The 23,380-nt window shown below is 45.5% G+C and overlaps 2 protein-coding genes across 3 annotated transcripts; one reads left to right on the top strand and one right to left on the bottom strand.

Moving 5' to 3' along the window:
- Window positions 1–257: 257 nt before the first annotated feature.
- LOC117968250 (eukaryotic translation initiation factor 4E type 2-like) lies at window positions 258–3,968 on the bottom strand. Its single transcript, XM_059019117.1, has 7 exons — window positions 3,681–3,968; window positions 2,779–2,878; window positions 2,329–2,463; window positions 1,840–1,944; window positions 1,211–1,363; window positions 758–894; window positions 258–404 (listed from the first exon to the last, which is right to left on the bottom strand). Exons 1-7 carry the CDS (start codon window positions 3,695–3,697, stop codon window positions 365–367), a joined length of 687 nt encoding a protein of 228 aa, XP_058875100.1. The 5' UTR covers window positions 3,698–3,968; the 3' UTR covers window positions 258–364.
- Window positions 3,969–7,472: 3,504 nt separating this feature from the next.
- LOC117404567 (very-long-chain 3-oxoacyl-CoA reductase-B) lies at window positions 7,473–16,807 on the top strand. 2 transcript variants are annotated; one of them, XM_059019109.1, is made up of 11 exons: window positions 7,473–7,830; window positions 8,547–8,593; window positions 9,097–9,172; window positions 11,375–11,485; window positions 11,759–11,826; window positions 12,644–12,688; window positions 13,291–13,325; window positions 13,870–13,951; window positions 14,385–14,450; window positions 15,490–15,639; window positions 16,325–16,807. In XM_059019109.1, the coding sequence occupies exons 1-11, from the start codon at window positions 7,647–7,649 to the stop codon at window positions 16,442–16,444; spliced, it is 984 nt and encodes a 327-aa protein (XP_058875092.1). In that variant the 5' UTR covers window positions 7,473–7,646; the 3' UTR covers window positions 16,445–16,807. The 2 variants fall into 2 exon arrangements, with proteins under 2 accessions (XP_058875092.1, XP_058875093.1); XM_059019110.1 differs by lacking the exon at window positions 12,644–12,688.
- Window positions 16,808–23,380: the final 6,573 nt, after the last annotated feature.

Here is a 23,380-nt window from a genome sequence, read left to right as displayed (position 1 = left end):
CCCTCCCAGTCCCTCCTCAGCTCCACTAGAGCCACACTGCCTCCCTCCCTCCCAGTCCCTCCTCAGCTCCACTCTGCTTCCCTCCCTCCCAGTCCCTCCTCAGCTCTCTCTATATATATAAATAAAAAATAAAAAGTGAAATAAAACTACTCAATAACAAAGCAGTAAGCAGTCCCTGTCTAGCTGTGTCGTGGCTTCAGATTTCCGGTTCATTTTCTCTGTGGACTGAGCTGGGCAGAAAGACAGTGTCAAAGAAATTGTGTTGTTTTTTGTTTTAATTTTTATCATGATGATATTTCTGTTTTTAAAAACAGAAAACACAGACAGAGGCAGAGTTTTAGCAATCGTCTTTGTTATTTTTTTTTCAGAGAGCGATCTTGGTGTTCCGGAAACTTGAATTATCCCTGGAGAAAAAAAACAAAAAACACAGGACAAGCCAGTCAGTGACATTCGGATCTGAGGGCTGGAAATGAGACTCCCGCTGCACAGCAGTGTGATCCAGTCCTGGTTTCACTGGGAGTTTAATAATCAGACACACCTGAGCTTGTTAGCTAGACACACTGGGGGCTGATCAAGCTGGTAGTAAAACCTGGACTGGGTGACACTGCTGTGCAACAGGAGTCTTATTACCGTCTCTGTTCTGTTTCAAATAATTTTATTAGAGATAGATTATATAAATATATACATATATACACACACACACACAGTGTGATTGTATTGCTGCAGTGTGCATGTGTGTTTGGGGTGGGGGGCTCACTTGAGGCTGTCGTTGTGTGTCTTGTACTCCATGATGGTGTTGGGGGGCAGGTTCAGGACCCTGCGGAGGGTGTCTCGAATTCGGGACGTGGTCACCTGGTCGTTGGCCGTCTTGTTCCAAATAGATAAAATATCCTCCTGCAAAAAAAAACACAGCGGGAGGTGAGATCGCTGACAGGAAGCAACATTTCAATATTAATAATAATAACAGACTTCATTGAGGGGAGCTCTGAACCCCAGGACTGGGTGCAGCAGCAGCAGGGCTAGTGTGAGTTTGTAACCCTGCTCAAACTCCTGGCTCCTGATCATTTCAATATTAATAATAATAACAGACTTCATTGAGGGGAGCTCTGAACCCCAGGACTGGGTGCAGCAGCAGGGCTGGTGTGTGAGTTTCTCAGCCTGTTCCATGCGGAGGGTGTCCGTGCCAGTACCCTGCTCCCCGGGCTCTCACCTGGAATCTGATGGAGACGACCACTCCACAGATCTCCTCCCCCACCATGAACTGCTCCCCCAGCATGGCCAGGATGATGTTCTCCCAGAACCGCGAGGCCAGGCCCTTTCGCAGCCGGATGATCCACTTCCCTCCGTTTTTATTGGCCTCGTCCTGCAGGAACGAGAAGCAGGGTCAAGAAAACCAGAGGTCAGGGGGGCGATCCCCAAGCCAATCGCCTCCCAGCGATACCTCCCACATGGGAAGCGTCTGGGAGCGATCTCTCTCTCTGCTGGTCTCTTACCTCCCACATGGGAAGCGTCTGGGAGCGATCTCTCTCTCTGCTGGTCTCTTACCTCCCACATGGGAAGCGTCTGGGAGCGATCTCTCTCTCTTACCTCCCACATGGGAAGCGTCTGGGAGCGATCTCTCTCTCTTACCTCCCACATGGGAAACGTCTGGGAGCGATCTCTCTCTCTTACCTCCCACATGGGAAGCGTCTGGGAGCGATCTCTCTCTCTTACCTCCCACATGGGAAGCGTCTGGGAGCGATCTCTCTCTCTTACCTCCCACATGGGAAGCGTCTGGGAGCGATCTCTCTCTCTTACCTCCCACATGGGAAGCGTCTGGGAGCGATCTCTCTCTCTTACCTCCCACATGGGTTTGATCCCTTCCTTGAAGATGTGGAAGTCACTGTGTCCAGTCAGGTCCCCCGGTCTCACCAGGTGGCTGTAGAACTTCCAGAACTGCTCGACCTGTCGAGAGAACGGGCCAAATCAGAACCGGCACCGAACTCAACGCAAAAAACACTCGCAACACTGTCCACCCCTCCCCTCACCCCTGTCCTCCCCTCACCCCTGTCCTCCCCTCACCCCTCACCCCTCACCTCCCCTCCCCTCTCCTCCTCCCCCCTCTCCTCCTCCCCTCCCCTCCCCGCTGTCCTCCTCTCCTCCTCCCCTCACCCCTCACCCCTCACCCCTCACCCCTCTCCCCTCTCCTCCTTCCCTCTCCTCCTCCCCCCTCCCCTCCCCTCACCCCTCTCCTCCCCTCACCTCTCCTTCTCCTCCCCTCCTCACCCCTGTCCTCCTCCCCTCTCCTCCTCTCCTCCTCCCCTCACCCCCTCACCCCCCCGTGTGTACCGAGGCCACGCTGCCGATGTGTTTGATGTTCTGCTCGTAGCTCTGGGTGTTGGCGGGCCGGCTGGGGGTTCGACGGGAGTACCAGAAGGTATAGTTATACTGTAAGGGGTGCTCCCCCGCCCCTGGGGAGGTCGGCTGTAAGGGGAGAGAGAGAGGAACAAAAAAACACCCACAATTCAGCCATCAAATTGACAGCCAAAGGGTCAGCATCCCCCCCCTCTATAGAGAATGAACTGATTCTGCTTCACAAAGTCAGATGAAACCTGCTGAACAATGTTAACAGATTGAATCACACGCCGCTGCGTAGACTGAAAAATGTGACGCTTGGAAATCTAACATGAAATACTGCTGTACTGCTATTACGGCTTCTTTGCGATATCATTTTGTATTTTCTTGGATTATCAGAACATGACGTGAAATAATCCGAGATGTTCAATGAAGCTGACATGCCTTCCTCCGGAAGCTGTTCTGCGCGCTGTCAGAGTCGCATTGATCCATCTCGATCTGCGACGCGGGGTCATCGTGATCCCCGCTGTCATCATCCTTCAGACTGAGGGGGGGGCGGGGAGAGAGAGAGAAGGGGGAGAGGGGAGAGAGAGAGGGAGGAGAGAGAGGGGGAGGGGGAGAGAGAGGGGGAGAGAGAGGGGGAGAGAGAGGAGAGGGGGGAGAGGGGGGGAGAGAGAGGGAGGAGGGGGAGAGAGAGAAGATGGGGAGAGAGGAGGGGAGAGAGAGAGGGGAGATGGGGAGAGGAAGAGAGGGGGAGAGAGGAGAGAAGGGGAGAGTGGGAGAGAGAGGGGAGATGAGGAGAGGGGAAGAGAGGAGAGAAGAGTAGAGAGGGGGAGAGGGAGAGAAACAGAGAGGGAGAGAGGGAGAGAGAGGGAGGAGAGAGAGGAGAGGGGGGAGAGAGAGGAGAGAGGATTGAGAGAGGGAGGGAGGAGAGGGGGAGAGAGGGAGGAGAGGGGGAGAGAGGGAGGAGAGGGGGAGAGAGAGGAGAGGGGGGAGAAAGGGAAGATGGGGAGAGGAGGGAAGATGGGGAGAGGAGGGGAGAGGGGAGGAGGGAGGGGAGAGAGGGGAGGAGGGAGGGGAGAGAGGGGAGGGAGGGGAGAGAGGGAGAGAAACAGAGAGGGAGAGAGAGAGGGAGGAGAGGAGGGGAGAGAGAGAGGGAGGAGAGAGAGAGTTAATATACAGAGACATACACATAAACGTTTTTGGTGTTTTTTTCGCCCTGCTCTCCTGTCCCCTCCCCTCACCTCCTTACAGAAACAGAACAAAACAGACCAGCGGCCTTCATAACGTTTTGTCAGCGCGCTATAGTATCTGTGTTGTTTTTGTTGAGTTTTTATAATACTTACTGGTCAAATTTGTTCATGTTTCGTCGTGCGGTGATGCAGTTACACAGAGGCCGGCGATTCAAGTTTACATCGAGTTGACAGTATTATTAACAGCGTCTTTTAAAAAAAAGGGGTGGAATTAATAAATATAAAAAACCTAACCATTAATAATAGTATAAAAAATACATATATATTTAACGAACTGGTAGACTAGTTCTCTTCCGGTCACTAAACCCAAACTCCTCGCTGTTACTCGATCAAAAGGGGATTCTGGAGGCGTCCGGGAGGCGGCGAGGGACAAAACGCACGAACACGCTGGCAAACGCGTTTGTTTTTTCTTTTACAATGCTTCCTATGCTTTACCACACATCTCTATGCTTTACAATGCTTTACCAGACCCCTCTGTGCTTTACAATGCTTCCCTATGCTTTACCAGACCTATCTGTGCTTTATAATGCTTCCCTATGCTTTACCACACCTCTCTGTGCTTTACAATGCTTCCCTATGCTTTACCAGACCTCTCTGTGCTTTACAATGCTTCCCATGCTTTACCACACCTCTCTGTGCTTTACAATGCTTCCCTATGCTTTACCACACCTCTCTGTGCTTTACAATGCTTCCCTATGCTTTACCACACCTCTCTGTGCTTTACAATGCTTCCCTATGCTTTACCAGACCTCTCTGTGCTTCTGTAAGGGTCTCTATGGATGCTCGCTGCTCGCTGTTGTTATGAAGCTGCGGTTTTCTCGGCTCCTAGGCAGTGCAGATGTTCCTATTGGCTCGGGGTGGCCACTGGGGGCTCCACTCGCTCTGTATTTATGTCACACGCTGTTCTTTTTGTTTTTTTGTAAGATTGTGTAAACAGCTGGCATGGCCATAGGGGAGGGAGAGAGATTCATTTACTAACAAGGGAAGGAAGGAGAGACAGGGAGAGAGAGAGAGAGAGAGAGAGAGAGAGAGAGAGAAAGGGAGAGATTAACTAACTAACAAAGGGATGAAAGAGGGGGAGGAGGAGCAGGAGGGGGTTGTGTGTAATGAAAGCTGCTCACGGGACCTGCTCTGGGGGGGGGGGGGGGGGGGGAAACAGAGCTCAGAACATCGTGTAATTCACGCAGAGAACAATAATCTCAAAGCAAAAAGCGGTACATCGTGTACTGCGCTTCCCCGGGCACGCATATGTGTTTTTAGCGTAGAAAACAAGGACACGCCCACCTGAACGCGTCTGGACCTTACAGTTCTTAAAATATATATGTTTTTTTCACAGTTCAGCAAATGTCTGTGATTTTAACTGATAAGCAGCATATCGGGTTGTCTAAAACTAAACAGACAGGTTGTTGCGGGAGAATTAGGGCTGGTCTTGTTCGGAGTGATTTGCGTAGGAAGACTCAAACACAGCACTGACAGCGTAACCATTTTCTGATGTTAAGCGGGTATGCCTACCACATTCTGACGCTGTACCACTTTCTGACCCTGCACCGGAACAAAGGAGCATTGTAAAGGAGCGCTGACCATCTTTAAAATCCATTCTCTCACCTCTTATTAGCTTTATTAACAGGATCACTGGCCCCTCCCTTTAAAGGAGCGCTGACCATCTTTAAAATCCATTCTCTCACCTCTTATTAGCTTTATTAACAGGATCGCTGGTCCCTCCCTTTAAAGGAGCGCTGATCATCTTTAAAATCCATTCTCTAACCTCTTATTAGCTTTATTAACATGATCACTGGCACCTCCCTTTAAAGGAGTGCTGACCATCTTTAAAATCCATTCTCTCACCTCTTATTAGCTTTATTAACAGGATCACTGGCACCTCCCTTTAAAGGAGTGCTGACCATCTTTAAAATCCATTCTCTCACCTCTTATTAGCTTTATTAACAGTATCGCTGGTCCCTCCCTTTAAAGGGGCGCTGACCATCTTTAAAATCCATTCTCTCACCTCTTATTAGCTTTATTAACAGGATCGCTGGTCCCTCCCTTTAAAGGAGCGCTGACCATCTTTAAAATCCATTCTCTCACCTCTTATTAGCTTTATTAACAGGATCGCTGGTCCCTCCCTTTAAAGGAGCGCTGACCATCTTTAAAATCCATTCTCTCACCTCTTATTAGCTTTATTAACAGGATCACTGGCACCTCCCTTTAAAGGAGCGCTGATCATCTTTAAAATCCATTCTCTCACCTCTTATTAGCTTTATTAACAGTATCACTGGTCTTCCCTTTAAAGGAGCGCTGACCATCTTTAAAATCCATTCTCTCACCTCTTATTAGCTTTATTAACAGTATCGCTGGCCCCTCCCTTTAAAGGAGCGCTGATCCTTCAGAATGAACTAATTCTGCTTCATAAAGTCGAATGAAACCTGCTGGATAATGTTACCTTAAAGTATTGAATTACACGCCGCTTTGTAGAGGTTTTTTTTTAAGTGTAATTATGTCGCAATATAATTCTAGGTGACGCAAAACGCCTGTCCATCGCTCTGCACCCTACTCTGAGAAACACGCCGTTCTCTAGAAGGCGTTCCTAGTTCTCAAATCGAGCTAGGGCACAGAACATCTTTCTGAGATGGGCAGCAGTGTGGAGTAGTGGTTAGGGCTCTGGACTCTTGACCGGAGGGTTGTGGGTTCAATCCCCAGTGGGGGACACTGCTGTTGTACCCTTGAGCAAGGTACTTTACCTAGATTGCTCCAGTAACTGTATAAATGGGTAATTGTATGTAAAAATAATGTGATATCTGTATAATGTGAAATAATGTGATATCTTGTAACAATTGTAAGTCGCCCTGGATAAGGGCGTCTGCTAAGAAATAAATAATAATAATAATAATAATAGTAATGAGAGATCAAGAGAAAGCGAGGCTGAACGTACACCGTGTCCCTGTGATTTTACCCACGCGGGTAGGATGCGCTTTATCTCCTGTCGAGAGTTTACTCGACTCCTGCCGTCGCAGATTCCACAGAGAGATAACACGGGCAGGTTTATGATTATTATTTTTTTCTTTTCTTAAATGTATATATCAATCAATCAATCTTTATTTTTTATATAGCGCCTTTCACAAAAAAAAGTGCCTTAAATCGCTCAACAAGACAAAAAAATAAAATAAAATAAAAACATATTTTTTTTTAAGATTAAAAAAATAAATACAGAAATGAAAATATTTCAAAGCAATACAAGCCAGTAATAAATACATACGTGTAAATAAATTAGGAATGAAAGATCAGTTAATATTATATATCAAGTCAATACCTCATACAGTACGTCGCCAAAGGAAGGTAAACATGTCGATCTCCTCCTTCGACCTATAATTTAGTTGGAGGAGGGCAGGAGTGTGGAGTAGTGGTCAGGGCTCTGGACTCTTGACCGGAGGGTCGTGGGTTCAATCCCAGGTGGGGGACACTGCTGCTGTACCCTTGAGCAAGGTACTTTACCTAGATTGCTCCAGTAAAAACCCAACTGTATAAATGGGGAATTGTGTGTAAAAATAATGTGATATCTTGTAACAAATTGAAAGTCGCCCTGGATAAGGGCGTCGGCTAAGAAATAAATATTTATTTTTGCAGACCCCAGGCACTTTTATCCACGCCCATGTAAATTACAGGACATCCAATTTTAATGACAGTTCACTTATTTCTGTCAACATGGAAATCTACTTGCTTGGCGCTGTCCCCCGTGGTCTCTTGAAATTTGGCTTGTGTTGTTGATATCTGTACTTTTTAAATGGCTGGGGACTTTTGATAACTTGACTTTCTGTTTTGTTAGTTTTTTTTTTTCATATTTCCCGTGTGTTTTTGTTGCAGATATGTAGCACGCTGCTGATTGGTTACAGCTCCCTCCCCAAATTCGGCAGGTGGGCGTGGTCACGCCGGTGCTGTGATTCTCAACGCAGAGCTTGGAGAGAAGCGCGCTGGACACGCAGCCGAGCAAGATCTTAATAACTCAATTCAAAACGGCTTTGTAATCAAATAAATAAAAGCAGTTTTTAAAAAAACAACAACACCATGACTTCGGCGCCGCAGCAGCAGCAGGATTCAAACGCGCTGTTTTCTGCGTTCGCCGGGCTGGGAGCCGTCGTGTTTGCTTTGTACGCTGTGAAGTACTCTTGGGGTATTTTGCGCGGTGTGAGGATTTATATTCTCTCAGAAATTTGGAAGGTGGATGTTTCGATATTTGGGAAGTGGGCAGGTAATTTTTCTTTAATTTTTAAATTTTTCTAACCCTTAAAGGGTCACACAGGCGTTATGCATAAGGAAAAATGTTTCAATTGTATTTATTGTAAATACAGATCACAAATTAACATATTTCACGTTTTTTTGTGAACATATATTCATTTTTACAAAAGTTATTAATTGTGTTCCTTCAGTGCACGTTGCCCTAAAACGCATCCCAACTTTTCATATATATATATATATATATATATATATATATATATATATATATATATATATATATATATATATATATATATAAAATATCTTTAAATATCGGTCACCACTCGAGGAGGCTGTGTGGTCCAGTGGTTAAAGAAAAGGGCTTGTAACCAGGAGGTCCCCGGTTCAAATCCCACCTCAGCCACTGACTCATTGTGTGACCCTGAGCAAGTCACTTCACCTCCTTGTGCTCCGTCTTTCGGGTGAGACGTAGTTGTAAGTGACTCCGCAGCTGATGCATAGTCAACACACCGCCTTAGATAAAGATGTCTGCTAAATAAACAAGAGTCACACCTGAGCTTGTTAGCTAGACACACTGGGGGCTAATCAAGCTGGTAGTAAAACCTGAAATGGATCACACTGCTGGAGTCTTTATTTCCACACCCTGGTGTGTGCTGGGGAGCTGTGAGTTTTTTTTTTTTTTTTTAAGCACAGCTGTTTTGACTCACGCTTGACTCTTCTCTGTTCCAGTTGTAACGGGAGCCACGTCTGGCATTGGAAAGGCGTACGCACACGAGGTTTGTGTCTCCTATAGCAGGGCTTTGATCAGTAGGCTTTGACAGCAAGAGCATCAGTCTCTTAATATATAGTCTTGAGTCCTCACGTTCCCGCTGTGTATCTGTCTGCATTTCGTCAGTCTTTCTTGAAGGTAGTTCTGAACCCCAGGACTGGGTGCAGCAGCAGCAGCAGCAGCAGGGCTAGTGTGAGTTTGTAACCCTGCTCAAACTCCTGGCTCCTGATCATTTCAATATTAATAATAATAACAGACTTCATTGAGGGGAGCTCTGAACCCCAGGACTGGGTGCAGCAGCAGCAGCAGCAGCAGGGCTAGTGTGAGTTTGTAACCCTGCTCAAACTCCTGGCTCCTGATCATTTCAATATTAATAATAATAACAGGCTTCATTGAGGGGGGCTCTGAGCCCCAGGACTGGGTGCAGCAGCAGCAGCAGGGCTAGTGTGAGTTTCTCATGTCTGGGTGCTGCTGTGGTTCTGATTGGTTTGTTTTTCCGGTTGTGTGCAGCTCGCTAGGAGGGGTCTCGATGTCGTGCTGATCAGCAGATCACTGGAGAGACTGAACCAGGTTGCCTCTGAGATAGGTAAGAGGGGTCTGTGTGTGTGTGTGTGTCTGTCTGTCTGTCTGTCTGTCTGTCTGTCTGTGTCTGTGTGAGTGTCTGTCTGTGTGTGTGTGTGTGTGTCTGTCTGTGTCTGTGTCTGTGTGAGTGTCTGTCTGTGTGTTTGTGTTTGTCTGTCTGTGTGTGTGTGTCTATCTGTGTGTGTGTGTCTGTGTCTGTGTCTGTCTGTCTGTCTGTCTGTCTGTGTGTGTATGTGTGTCTTCCTGCCTGCGTGTCTCAGTGTGTTTCTCTCTCTCCGTCCCTCCTAGACACTGTAAAGCACTTGTATCTGTTTAGTCTCTCGGTATCTCTCTCTGTACAGCACTTGTATCTGTTTAGTCTCTCGGTATCTCTCTCTGTACAGCACTTGTATCTGTGTAGTCTCTCGGTATCTCTCTCTGTACAGCACTTGTATCTGTTTAGTCTCTCGGTATCTCTCTCTGTACAGCACTTGTATCTGTTTAGTCTCTCGGTATCTCTCTCTGTACAGCACTTGTATCTGTGTAGTCTCTCGGTATCTCTCTCTGTACAGCACTTGTATCTGTTTAGTCTCTCGGTATCTCTCTCTGTAAAGCACTTGTATCTGTGTAGTCTCTCGGTATCTCTCTCTGTACAGCACTTGTATCTGTGTAGTCTCTCGGTGTCTCTCTCTGTACAGCACTTGTATCTGTTTAGTCTCTCGGTATCTCTCTCTGTACAGCACTTGTATCTGTTTAGTCTCTCGGTATCTCTCTCTGTACAGCACTTGTATCTGTGTAGTCTCTCGGTGTCTCTCTCTGTACAGCACTTGTATCTGTTTAGTCTCTCGGTATCTCTCTCTGTACAGCACTTGTATCTGTGTAGTCTCTCGGTATCTCTCTCTGTACAGCACTTGTATCTGTGTAGTCTCTCGGTATCTCTCTCTGTACAGCACTTGTATCTGTTTAGTCTCTCGGTATCTCTCTCTGTAAAGCACTTGTATCTGTGTAGTCTCTCGGTATCTCTCTCTGTAAAGCACTTGTATCTGTTTAGTCTCTCGGTATCTCTCTCTGTACAGCACTTGTATCTGTTTAGTCTCTCGGTATCTCTCTCTGTACAGCACTTGTATCTGTTTAGTCTCTCGGTATCTCTCTCTGTACAGCACTTGTATCTGTTTAGTCTCTCGGTATCTCTCTCTGTAAAGCACTTGTATCTGTTTAGTCTCTCGGTATCTCTCTCTGTACAGCACTTGTATCTGTTTAGTCTCTCGGTATCTCTCTCTGTACAGCACTTGTATCTGTGTAGTCTCTCGGTATCTCTCTCTGTACAGCACTTGTATCTGTTTAGTCTCTCGGTATCTCTCTCTGTACAGCACTTGTATCTGTTTAGTCTCTCGGTATCTCTCTCTGTACAGCACTTGTATCTGTTTAGTCTCTCGGTATCTCTCTCTGTACAGCACTTGTATCTGTTTAGTCTCTCGGTATCTCTCTCTGTACAGCACTTGTATCTGTTTAGTCTCTCGGTATCTCTCTCTGTACAGCACTTGTATCTGTTTAGTCTCTCGGTATCTCTCTCTGTACAGCACTTGTATCTGTTTAGTCTCTCGGTATCTCTCTCTGTACAGCACTTGTATCTGTTTAGTCTCTCGGTATCTCTCTCTGTACAGCACTTGTATCTGTTTAGTCTCTCGGTATCTCTCTCTGTACAGCACTTGTATCTGTGTAGTCTCTCGGTATCTCTCTCTGTACAGCACTTGTATCTGTTTAGTCTCTCGGTATCTCTCTCTGTACGGCACTTGTATCTGTTTAGTCTCTCGGTATCTCTCTCTGTACAGCACTTGTATCTGTGTAGTCTCTCGGTGTCTCTCTCTGTACAGCACTTGTATCTGTTTAGTCTCTCGGTATCTCTCTCTGTACAGCACTTGTATCTGTTTAGTCTCTCGGTATCTCTCTCTGTACAGCACTTGTATCTGTTTAGTCTCTCGGTATCTCTCTCTGTACAGCACTTGTATCTGTTTAGTCTCTCGGTATCTCTCTCTGTACAGCACTTGTATCTGTGTAGTCTCTCGGTATCTCTCTGTACAGCACTTGTATCTGTTTAGTCTCTCGGTATCTCTCTCTGTACAGCACTTGTATCTGTTTAGTCTCTCGGTATCTCTCTCTGTACAGCACTTGTATCTGTGTAGTCTCTCGGTATCTCTCTCTGCCTCGCTGTGTGTTTCCCCTGCAGAGCAGCAGTACGGTCGCAGTACGAGAGTGATTCAAGCAGACTTCACTGACGGGCACCGAATCTACCAGCACATTGAGGAGGGGCTCGCGGGGCTGGAGATCGGCATCCTGGGTAAAACGAATCATTCCACACCGCCTCAGAGTCCGGATCCCATTTCTGTACACTGTACTGCACTGCACTGTCCACATTGTACTGCACTGCACACATTGTACTGCACTGCACTGAACACATTGTACTGCACTGCACTGAACACATTGTACTGCACTGCACTGTAGACATTGTACTGCACTGCACACATTGTATTGTATTGTAGTGTATTGTGTTGCGTTGTATTTCATTGTATTTTTGGTTTTGTGTCTCTGCCCCTCCCCTCCTCCCTCGCAGTGAATAACGTGGGGATGAACTACGCTGCCACGCTGGTCTTCTTACTGGACATCCCGAACCCAGGGCAGGTGCGTCTCACCCCGTGGGTTTGGGGGGTGCTGTGCGATACCAGCTGACCTCCACCAGTACTTTACAATGCTTCCCTATGCTTTACCAGACCTCTCTGTGCTTTACAATGCTTCCCTATGCTTTACCAGACCTCTCTGTGCTTTACAATGCTTCCCTGTGCTTTACCAGACCTCTCTGTGCTTTACAATGCTTCCCTATGCTTTACCAGACCTCTCTGTGCTTTACAATGCTTCCCTATGCTTTACCAGACCTCTCTGTGCTTTACAATGCTTCCCTATGCTTTACCAGACCTCTCTGTGCTTTACAATGCTTCCCTATGCTTTACCAGACCTCTCTGTGCTTTACAATGCTTCCCTATGCTTTACCAGACCTCTCTGTGCTTTACAATGCTTCCCTATGCTTTACCAGTCCTCTCTGTGCTTTACAATGCTTCCCTATGCTTTACCAGACCTCTCTGTGCTTTACAATGCTTCCCTATGCTTTACCAGACCTCTCTGTGCTTTACAATGCTTCCCTATGCTTTACCAGACCTCTCTGTGCTTTACAATGCTTCCCTATGCTTTACCACACCTCTCTGTGCTTTACAATGCTTCCCTATGCTTTACCAGACCTCTCTGTGCTTTACAATGCTTCCCTATGCTTTACCACACCTCTCTGTGCTTTACAATGCTTCCCTATGCTTTACCAGACTTCTCTGTGCTTTACAATGCTTCCCTATGCTTTACCACACCTCTCTGTCCTTTACTACACTTTACTGGGCTTTTACTGATGTTTTCATGTACCAGTGGTGAAGGAAGGTTTTGCGTTTTCTTGCAGAGAATCTCTGATGTTCTCAACTGCAATGTGGTGTCGATGACCCAGGTGAGGTGTGTGATGAACACGTCCTCGTGTGAGAGAGGAGAGGACACCTGAGTGTATACATGAGAGCCTGTATCTCACACACACACACACACAGGCACAGAGGGGTGGCACGTCTTCACCGGAGTGGATACATGAGAGCCTGTATCTCACACACACACACACAGCACAGAGGGGTGGCACGTCTTCACCGGAGTGGATACATGAGAGCCTGTATCTCACACACACACACACACAGCACAGAGGGGTGGCACGTCTTCACCGGAGTGGATACATGAGAGCCTGTATCTCACACACACACACACACAGCACAGAGGGGTGGCACGTCTTCACCGGAGTGGATACATGAGAGCCTGTATCTCACACACACACACACACAGGCACAGAGAGACAGACACAGACACACACACACACACACACACACACACACAGGCACAGAGAGACAGACACAGAGACACACACACACACACACACACACACACAGACACACACAGATCCTACTATTCCTGCAGAAGAATGTTCAAGGCACCTCAACACAGACTAAACTAAATTAAACTGGTTTGAAATGACTGGTTGATTTGATTATTGTGTATTTTTATCCTCAGATGACGAGGATTGTATTGCCACAAATGATCCAAAGGTAATTACTGCAAGATTGAATTCACGTTCCTATAGACCTCTATACAGCTCTGCAGTGTTGAGTTCTCTTTCCTATAGATCTCTATACAGCTCTGCAGTGTTGAGAGGGGAGCTCTCTTTCCTATAGACCTCTATACAGCTCTGCAGTGTTGAGAGTGGAGCTCTCTTTCCTATAGACCTCTATACAGCTCTGCAGTGTTGAGAGGGGAGCTCTCTTTCCTATAGACCTCTATACAGCTCTGCAGTGTTGAGAGGGGAGCTCTCTTTCCTATAGACCTCTATACAGCTCTGCAGTGTTGAGAGGGGAGATCTCTTTCCTATAGACCTCTATACAGCTCTGCAGTGTTGAGAGGGGAGCTCTCTTTCCTATAGACCTCTATACAGCTCTGCAGTGTTGAGAGGGGAGCTCTCTTTCCTATAGACCTCTATACAGCTCTGCAGTGTTGAGAGGGGAGCTCTCTTTCCTATAGACCTCTATACAGCTCTGCAGTGTGGAGTTCTCCTGTGTGTGTCTGTATTGTAATAGTTGTGTTTGTTTGATGTAGGAAGAAAGGTTTGATTATAAACATCTCCTCTGAAGCTGGTGCCCATCCACACCCAATGCTGACCCTATACTCTGCAACCAAGGTAAAAAAAACTCCCAGTCCTGGGATTCAGAGCTCCCCTCAATGAAGTCTGTTATTATTATTAATATTGAAATGATCAGGAGCCAGGAGTTTGAGCAGGGTTACAAACTCACACTAGCCCTGCTGCTGCTGCTGCTGCTGCACCCAGTCCTGGGGTTCAGAGCTCCCCTCAATGAAGTCTGTTATTATTATTAATATTGAAATGATCAGGAGCCAGGAGTTTGAGCAGGGTTACAAACTCACACTAGCCCTGCTGCTGCTGCTGCTGCACCCAGTCCTGGGGTTCAGAGCTCCCCTCAATGAAGACTGTTATTATTATTAATATTGAAATGATGAGGAGCCAGGATCTTGATGTCACATATTTAAATAATAATGATAATAATATTATTGATAATAATAATACATCAGTCATGTTTGATGTTGTCTGTTTTCAGGGCTTCGTTAATTTCTTCTCTCGCTGCCTGGAGTCTGAGTACAGAGGCGAGGGAATCACAGTGCAGGTAACAGCAGTGACTCGAATTATATTATTATTATTATTATTATTATTATTTATTTGACAGACCCCTTTATTCCAGGAGACTCACACAGGTGTTACAGGGCAGCACAGGGTTACAATGCAAGCTTCATATTGAAACACAGTGTAGTTTACAGCCAGTGCAAATAATAACACTACTAGAATCCAATATGAACTAGGATGCTATGTATAATAATAACACTACTAGAATCCAATATGAACTAGGATGCTCTGTATAATAATAACACTACTAGAATACAATATGAACTAGGATGCTCTGTATAATAATAACACTACTAGAATCCAATATGAACTAGGATGCTATGTATAATAATAACACTACTAGAATCCAATATGAACTAGGATGCTGTGTATAATAATAACACTACTAGAATCCAATATGAACTAGGATGCTATGTATAATAATAACACTACTAGAATCCAATATGAACTAGGATGCTATGTATAATAATAACACTACTAGAATCCAATATGAACTAGGATGCTGTGTATAATAATAACACTACTAGAATCCAATATGAACTAGGATGCTCTGTATAATAATAACACTACTAGAATCCAATATGAACTAGGATGCTATGTATAATAATAACACTACTAGAATACAATATGAACTAGGATGCTGTGTATAATAATAACACTGCTAGAATCCAATATGAACTAGGATGCTATGTATAATAATAACACTACTAGAATACAATATGAACTAGGATGCTATGTATAATAATAACACTACTAGAATACAATATGAACTAGGATGCTATGTATAATAATAACACTACTAGAATCCAATATGAACTAGGATGCACCAGGTTAGGATCACAGCGAGTTATATCTACAGTGACAGATTAGCAGTGCAGTAGTGCAAGGATCGCGCATCACCTGAGGATCCAGTAACGTGGTGCTGAGGTCAGGCGAGTCCAGCGCAGAGCAGGAGGGGCGGATCAGGAGATCTACACGTGATGTAATTCGGTTTTTTTTTTGTCCCCCCCCCCCCCCCGCAGTGTGTGGCCCCTTTACTGGTCTCGACCAACATGACGTGGAACATGGGAACGAACGCGCTGGTGAAGAGAGCCGACGACTTCGCCAGAGAGGCTCTGAACACGGCCGGGCTCAGCAGCTTCACATCCGGCTGCCTTTCACACGCACTGCAGGTGAGGAGAGAGCTGGGGGGGGAAGAGACAGGGGAGGGAAGAGCTGGGGGGAGAGACAGGGGAGAGGAGAGCTAGGGGGTGAGAGACAGGGGAGGGGAGAGCTAGGGGGAGAGACAGGGGAGGGAAGAGCTGGGGGGGAGAGACAGGGGAGAGGAGAGCTAGGGGGTGAGAGACAGGGGAGAGGAGAGCTAGGGGGTGAGAGACAGGGGAGGGGAGAGCTAGGGGGTGAGAGACAGGGGAGGGGAGAGCTAGGGGGTGAGAGACAGGGGAGGGGAGAGCTGGGGGGAGAGACAGGGGAGGGGAGAGCTAGGGGGTGAGAGACAGGGGAGGGGAGAGCTGGGGGGAGAGACAGGGGAGGGGAGAGCTGGGGGGAGAGACAGGGGGTGAGAGACAGGGGAGGGGAGAGCTAGGGGGTGAGAGACAGGGGAGGGGAGAGCTGGGGGGAGAGACAGGGGAGAGGAGAGCTAGGGGGTGAGAGACAGGGGAGGGGAGAGCTAGGGGGTGAGAGACAGGGGAGGGGAGAGCTGGGGGGAGAGACAGGGGAGGGGAGAGCTAGGGGGTGAGAGACAGGGGAGGGGAGAGCTAGGGGGTGAGAGACAGGGGAGGGGAGAGCTGGGGGGAGAGAGCGATGTTCTCTTCATGACTAACGTTTATTCTCTCTCTCTCTCTCTCTCTCTCTCTCCAGCACTTTGTAATTGATCACCTCCTCCCTGGGTGGCTGCGTCTGGCCGCATTTAATGTTTATCAGACAGCAACGAGAAAGAAGACTGAAGCCATATTCCGCGGAACCTGCAAACAGGAGTGAGGGGGCCCGGGGGGAGGACACATTTCACTGCCGGACCAGGAAATCACAAGCCATGATCCACAGAACCTACAACAAACAGGAAACTAGGATTGGGGGGGGGGGGGGGGAGTACGAGGGGACATTTTACTGACAGACCGGATCAGTTCATCCTGAAATGTTTGTCTACTTGACCATGTTTAAAAAAAAGAATAATAATAATTAAGGATTGAGCAGTTTTAGCTGAAACTGAAGTTATTAAAAAGAAAACAAACAAAAAAAAAATCACTACTTTTAATTTACTTTTATTTTTACAAAAATAAATTGTACATTAAATTCAAAATAAATTCTGTTTTAATAAAAAAAAAAAAGTTAAAAACTTTTAAATCCTGTTTTGTTTTGTTTTTTGAGAAAATAAAGTTGGTTCAAACAAACTGGAGAGCAAACCAAGCCTGCTCCACCTGGCTCTTAAAAAGCTGATCTCAGGGATAACGTCTTGAAATGTATTTTTGTTTACGACTGTAAGTCGCCCTGGATAAGGGCGTCTGCTAATAAATAATAATAATAATAATAATAATAATAATAATAATAATAATGTAGCAGACAAAAACACATCAACTGGTTTTAGTCTCCCTCTGGTGGACGTTGAAGGAAATTGCAGGCATGTTTTTGTCCCCCTCAGTGGTCAGGAATCACACAGGGGCTGCAGTGCCGACCCTGCGTTGAGGCAAATTCTTGAGACACACTTTTGCTTCGTGACCCGAACGTTGTAAATGGTTTATGATCATTCAATAAAGAGGCGTGTAGCTTGCTTATGATTTTGTTTATTTAGCAGAAGCCTTTATCCAAGGCGACTTACAGAGACTAGGGTGTGTGAACTATGCATCAGCTGCAGAGTCACTTACAACTACGTCTCACCTGAAAGACGGAGCACAAGGAGGTGAAGTGACTTGCTCAGGGTCACACAATGAGTCAGTGGCTGAGGTGGGATTTGAACCGGGGACCTCCTGGTTACAAGCCCTTTTCTTTAACCACTGGACCACACAGCTTATCTGGTAAATGTTAATATGCACATCCTGTAACACACACACACACAGACAGACTCACAGATACACACACAGAGACAGACTCACAGATACACACACATGCACACACACACACAGAGACCCTCCCACATAGTTTATACACACAGAGACACTGACACAGACAAACTCCCTCAATGAAAGAACCAAGGCAAATGACAATTAAAACAGTTTTGTTTTTATTGAAGATTTTAAATTGAAGGCCACTTTACTATAATGGTCAGCATTTGCAAATTGAAAATTATGTACACCGCAGGCAGAGACACAACACAGATTGTTCAATTATTAATATTATTATTATTATTATTTACTATTACTCTCGTATTAGTTCTTTTTAAACAGTAGTATTTTTGTTTCGTCTTGCTGAACAGGCAAAACACCAGTTAACAACCCCTTTTTCCCAGTGCAACCATTACAAACAACTTCAATACAACCATTACAAACCACTTCTATACAAGGAAAAACAGAGGATAAACCATGGGGCGGAGCCAGAGGACGAGGAGGCGGGGTTATGAGTGAGTGGGCGGGGTTATGAGTGAGTGGGCGGGGTTATGAGTGAGTGTGGCTATCGGCTGCTTCAATTCAAGTTTAATTTTTAGCTGATAAAAATAAATACGCCACTGACACCATGCATGGGGAATCAATTATAGATTTCATTTTTTTTGCCTGCCCCCCCCCCCCCCATCACTTATAAAAGCATACCCACTTGTAAAACTGATTGGTCATTTTGCACTTTTTAAAAATGTATTTAAATTTTCGACTGATTTTATTAAGCCCCCGGCTTTGCCTTATGGTTAGTCCTCCTTGTTTTTTGTACAATTCAATTTTATTTTTCATTCAAAAGAAGCGCATTTTTGTACACATGGCGAATCAAACAGCGCTGCAGTTGCGACACAGCGCCACCAGAGGGCGCAACTGTGTCTTAAAAATTTGTATTTCCAAACGCTTTGAAAATGCAGCCCGGCGTTTAGCCCAGTCTTTAAACGGGCACTTTACAGTCTGTCCAAAAAGTATCGCCTTCATTAAAAACAGACAGGAGTGTAGGCTTTGAAAACAGAGTTCTGTGTGTGTGAGTGCGTGCGTGTGTGTGTGTGTGTGCGTGCGTGCATGCATGCATGAGTGTCTGTCTGTCTGTCTGTCTGTCTGTGTTGCAGTGTGTGTGTGTGTGTGTGTGTGTGTCTGTCTGTCTGTCTGTGTTGCAGTGTGTGTCTGTCTGTCTGTCTGTGTTGCAGTGTGTGTGTGTGTCTGTCTGTCTGTGTTGCAGTGTGTCTGTCTGTCTGTCTGTCTGTGTGCGTGCGTGCGTGCGTGTGTGCGTGCGTGTGTGTGTGTGTGTGTGTGTGTGTGTGTGGAAGCGGCACATAGCTGTCAATGGAAACACTGAGGAGAAATACTGGATTTACAGAAACACTTTGTTTGCAAGAAGAATTTTAAGACAAAATCAGTAAAAAAAAAAAACCAAACTCTCTCCTTCCCCTGCCCCCCCCCTCCTCCCTCCCTCTTCCTCTCTCCTTTCCCCTGCCCCCCCTCCTCCCTCCCTCTTCCTCTCCCCTTTCCCCTGCCTCCCCCCCTCCTCCCTCTCTCTTCCTCTCTCCTTTCCCCTGCCTCCCCCCCTCCTCCCTCCCTCTTCCTCTCCCCTTTCCCCTGCCTCCACCCCTCCTCCCTCCCTCTTCCTCTCTCCTTTCCCCTGCCTCCCCCCTCCTCCCTCCCTCTTCCTCTCCCCTTTCCCCTGCCTCCCCCCCTCCTCCCTCCCTCTTCCTCTCCCCTTTCCCCTGCCTCCCCCCCTCCTCCCTCCCTCTTCCTCTCCCCTTTCCCCTGCCCCCCCCTGTCTGGAGTTTAAATACTACAGCGATGAGCGCTAATTAGAAATCACTGGATAACTGAATCACACACACACACACACACACACACACACACACACACTCACACAGAGACACACACACACACACACACACACACACACACACACACACACACACACACACACACACACACACACACACAGACACGCACGCACGCACGCACGCACGCACGCACGCACGCACGCACGCACGCACACACACACACACACACACACACACACACACACACACACACACACTGGGCATACATACACGGATTTATTTAGCAATACACTGTTCAGTGACAATTGAAAAACAGACAGCAATTCAGCAGCTTATTATACTGTATTAAGCACCCCCCCCCCACCCACCCCCACCACCAAAAAAGAAAAAGAAATGAATTAATTAGAGAACCACAAACCCATCTGCAGGATTTCTGTGTCAGTCTATGTACATATAAAGTGCTTATTTTACAGCTTGTCTTTTTTCAGAGCAGTGCGGTCGAGGTCTGGAAATAAAATCTCTTCGATTTCGATTCTCTTCATGTGTAAGGGCCAGTCGCTCCCGCGGCCTCCATATACAGCTCTGAGAACCCCTGTCTAAACGACCCCAGCCCGCCCCCTCCTGAAACACTGCCCCCTAGTGGCCGGACCCCGCGCTGAACTGTTTCCAGAGTCTCCTGCCTTTCCAAGAGAGGTCAGAAGGGAGGGAGCGGTCATTCGTTTTTTTAATTTCGACACATCTGTGGGGACACTTTTATAAGGGTTAGTTTACCCTTTTATTATTATTATTATTATTACGGTTGTATTGACCTCTCCCGGGACGCTGGACAAAGACCTCAGATTTTGTAAAAAAAAAAAATAATTATTATAATAATTAAAATTAAAAAACACACACACAATGAAATTTCAGTTTATATATTTTTTCTGGCGTTTTTTTGTTTGTTCTTTCAACTTTTGTAGATATATATATATATATATATATATATATATTTATTATTATTAATATTATTATTTTTAATTTCAAACATCAGTTCATTATGTTTTTTTTGGTTGGGTTTTTTAAAAAGAAATTTTAAAACCAGCAAATACATTCGCTAAGCTCGACCCACTGCTAGTCCATTTCTTTTTTGTACAATTTCAAAGAGAGACGCTAAAGGCATTTGTGGAAGTATCATTTAGGAAGTCCCCTTAATAAAAAGTCTACCCTGGTTTGTCATGTTTATTAATCTGCTTTACCAGACCTCTCTGTGCTTTACAATGCTTCCCTATGCTTTACCACACCTCTCTGTGCTTTACAATGCTTCCCTATGCTTTACTACACCTTTCTGTGCTTTACAATGCTTCCCTATGCTTTACCAGACCTCTCTGTGCTTTACAATGCTTCCCTATGCTTTACCAGACCTCTCTGTGCTTTACAATGCTTCCCTATGCTTTACCAGACCTCTCTGTGCTTTACAATGCTTCCCTATGCTTTACCACACCTCTCTGTGCTTTACAATGCATCCCTATGCTTTACCAGACCTCTCTGTGCTTTACAATGCTTCCCTATGCTTTACCACACCTCTCTGTGCTTTACAATGCTTCCCTATGCTTTACCAGACCTCTCTGTGCTTTACAATGCTTCCCTATGCTTTACCAGACCTCTCTGTGCTTTACAATGCTTCCCTATGCTTTACCAGACCTCTCTGTGCTTTACAATGCTTCCCTATGCTTTACCACACCTCTCTGTGCTTTACAATGCTTCCCTATGCTTTACCAGACCTCTCTGTGCTTTACAATGCTTCTCTATGCTTTATCACTCTTTACTGTGGGATACTTTTCGAAGGGTTAATTCATCCTGGCTCGTTTTGATATTTTAGAGACATAATAATTGGTGTGATTGGCTTCAAATGAAAGCAACTGAACAATTTGCAGTGCTGTGCTGTGCATGGGAGCCTTTGTGACGTCCCTCCTCTGTATCACAGCCCAGTGAAAGCCTATCCTGGTCTTATGATAAAGTGCTTAAACACACAGATTATTACATTTCAAAATATATACAGTTACACACACATTTTCATTCTTTCTATCATCACTGTATCTTTAAGAGGTCAAACTAGGGCCCCAAACACTGTGCCAGTATAAACACTGTGCCAGTATATATCAGCATATATCTATTAATATATATATATATCATTTTTAAAACTAATCATTCTTTTATAAAAAAAAATAAATATATATTTTTTTTAAATTTCGTTTTCCAAAAAATAAGTATTTCCGTGGGAATGCTAAGTTCTAGGACTCCCTCTCCGTTTCACAGAGGGCTCCGTTCTCTTCAATGCTTACGATTGTCTTCATTTTGTTTAATTCTGTTTGAATTTCGCTATTTTTGGAGACACTAAATTGTCTTTGGAATGATGCAGCCAAACCCTCGACCAAAGAGCGTGTTACAGAATATATCATTCATTCAGAAATCTGCCTGTCTCTGTCTGTCTCTCTCTCTCTCTCTCTCTGTCTATCTCTCTGCCTGCATGTCTGTCTCTCTCTCTGTCTGTCTGCCTGCCTGTCTGTCTGTCTGTCTGTCTGCCTGTCTCTCTCTCTGTCTGCCTGCCTGTCTGTCTGTCTGCCTGTCTCTCTCTGTCTCTGCCTGCATGTCTGTCTCTCTCTCTGCCTGCCTGCCTGTCTGTCTGTCTCTCTCTCTCTGTCTCTCAGTCTGTCTGTCTGTCTGTCTCTCTATGTCTGCCTGCCTGCCTGTCTGTCTGTCTGTCTGCCTGCCTGTCTGTCTCTCTGTCTGCCTGTCTGTGTCTGTCTCTCTGTCTGTCTTTCTCTCCGTCTTTCTGTCTCTCTCTGTAGCTCTGGTCAAAGGTTTTGCATCCCCCTCCCTATAGAATGAACTGATTCTGCTTCATAAAGTCGAATGCAACCTGCTGGATGATGTTCCCTTGTTAACATACTGAATCACACACCAGCGCTTTGTAGTTTTCCCATAGGCTTAATGAAAAAACGACAAATTGACATTTTCTTAATCTAACATGAAATACTTCTGTACTGCTATTATGGCTTCCGGTAGACGTAATTATTACAGGAAGGTTAATTTTGGGACATTTTCAGCTTTTCCATATTCAGATACGAAGGAGGGGAAAAAAATGATATTTTATTTCGGGAAGTAAAAAAAAAATAAAAATAATAATAATAATAATAATAATAATTGATTTATTGATTTTTTCTTTAGAGTTTGCGTTTTGCTCTGTTTGTTTATTCACTGTGAATAAAATTAAATAAACTCAAAACGCAGGTTAATCCAGGGAGTGCAGCGCTTGGAGCCTCGCTTGATCTCTGCATCGCGTGGAGGGCGCTGCGCTCGCTGTACTTCACAGGGGGCTTCTTCAATGAAGGATGGGTTATTTTACAGCGGCTGTGAACACACGCCCTCTCTGCCTCGTTGAAGGCAGGTATCGCAGCCCTCAAAAGCAGGGGGAGCTGGGAGTTTTAACACGACACACGCCCTCAAAAGCAGGGGGAGCTGGGAGTTTTAACACAGCTGTCATTTCAACCGAGACAGACTAAGAGCTGGTCTGCTCACGATACTGAGGAGTGTGCAAGCAAGTCAATAAAATAAAATGAAACGAAAACAGCAGAACACATGCAGCCGACAGAAATGATTATAGACTGTATTGCATGTTTACATTACTCAAGAGCTGTCTGTCTGTCTGTCTGTCTGTCTGTCTGTCTGTCTGTCTGTATATATATATATATATAGACACTTTTTTTATTAAAAATTGAAAAACCAAGAAAAATGTTTTGGCACAAATTTTCCCCGACACGCGTTTGCATTTCTACACATTCAGAATTATTATTATTATTATTATTATTATTATTATTATTATTATTATTTTTAATTAATTAAATTTCTATTTTTTTTCCCTCTAAAAAAACTCTTTTTTTTTTTCGACAGTCCCCCTTTCTCTTCTCTGAGCGAGATCACCACAGAACGTCAAACTAGATCACAGAGCTACAGGATACGAGCCCCCCACACCCCCCATCACCCCCCACGCACCCCCC

The sequence above is a fragment of the Acipenser ruthenus genome, unplaced genomic scaffold (assembly GCF_902713425.1).
Source record: "Acipenser ruthenus unplaced genomic scaffold, fAciRut3.2 maternal haplotype, whole genome shotgun sequence".
Lineage (NCBI taxonomy): Eukaryota > Metazoa > Chordata > Actinopteri > Acipenseriformes > Acipenseridae > Acipenser > Acipenser ruthenus.
Note: the sequence above shows the minus strand (reverse complement) of the source record. Positions and strands in the feature narration are given on the sequence as shown.

What these genes read in the sequence shown, in the direction of transcription:
- LOC117968250 (XM_059019117.1), bottom strand. An exon ending in GGATCAAACCCATGTGGGAG is followed by an intron (nt 1,364 to 1,839) that starts GTAAGAGAGAGA and finishes TCGTTCCTGCAG; the next exon opens with GACGAGGCCAATAAAAACGG. An exon ending in ACACACAACGACAGCCTCAA is followed by an intron (nt 405 to 757) that starts GTGAGCCCCCCA and finishes TTTTTTCTCCAG; the next exon opens with GGATAATTCAAGTTTCCGGA.
- LOC117404567 (XM_059019109.1), top strand. Translation starts at nt 7,647, where the DNA reads ATGACTTCGGCGCCGCAGCAGCAGCAGGATTCAAACGCGCTGTTTTCT. An exon ending in ACATCCCGAACCCAGGGCAG is followed by an intron (nt 11,827 to 12,643) that starts GTGCGTCTCACC and finishes GTTTTCTTGCAG; the next exon opens with AGAATCTCTGATGTTCTCAA. An exon ending in TTGCCACAAATGATCCAAAG is followed by an intron (nt 13,326 to 13,869) that starts GTAATTACTGCA and finishes TGTTTGATGTAG; the next exon opens with GAAGAAAGGTTTGATTATAA.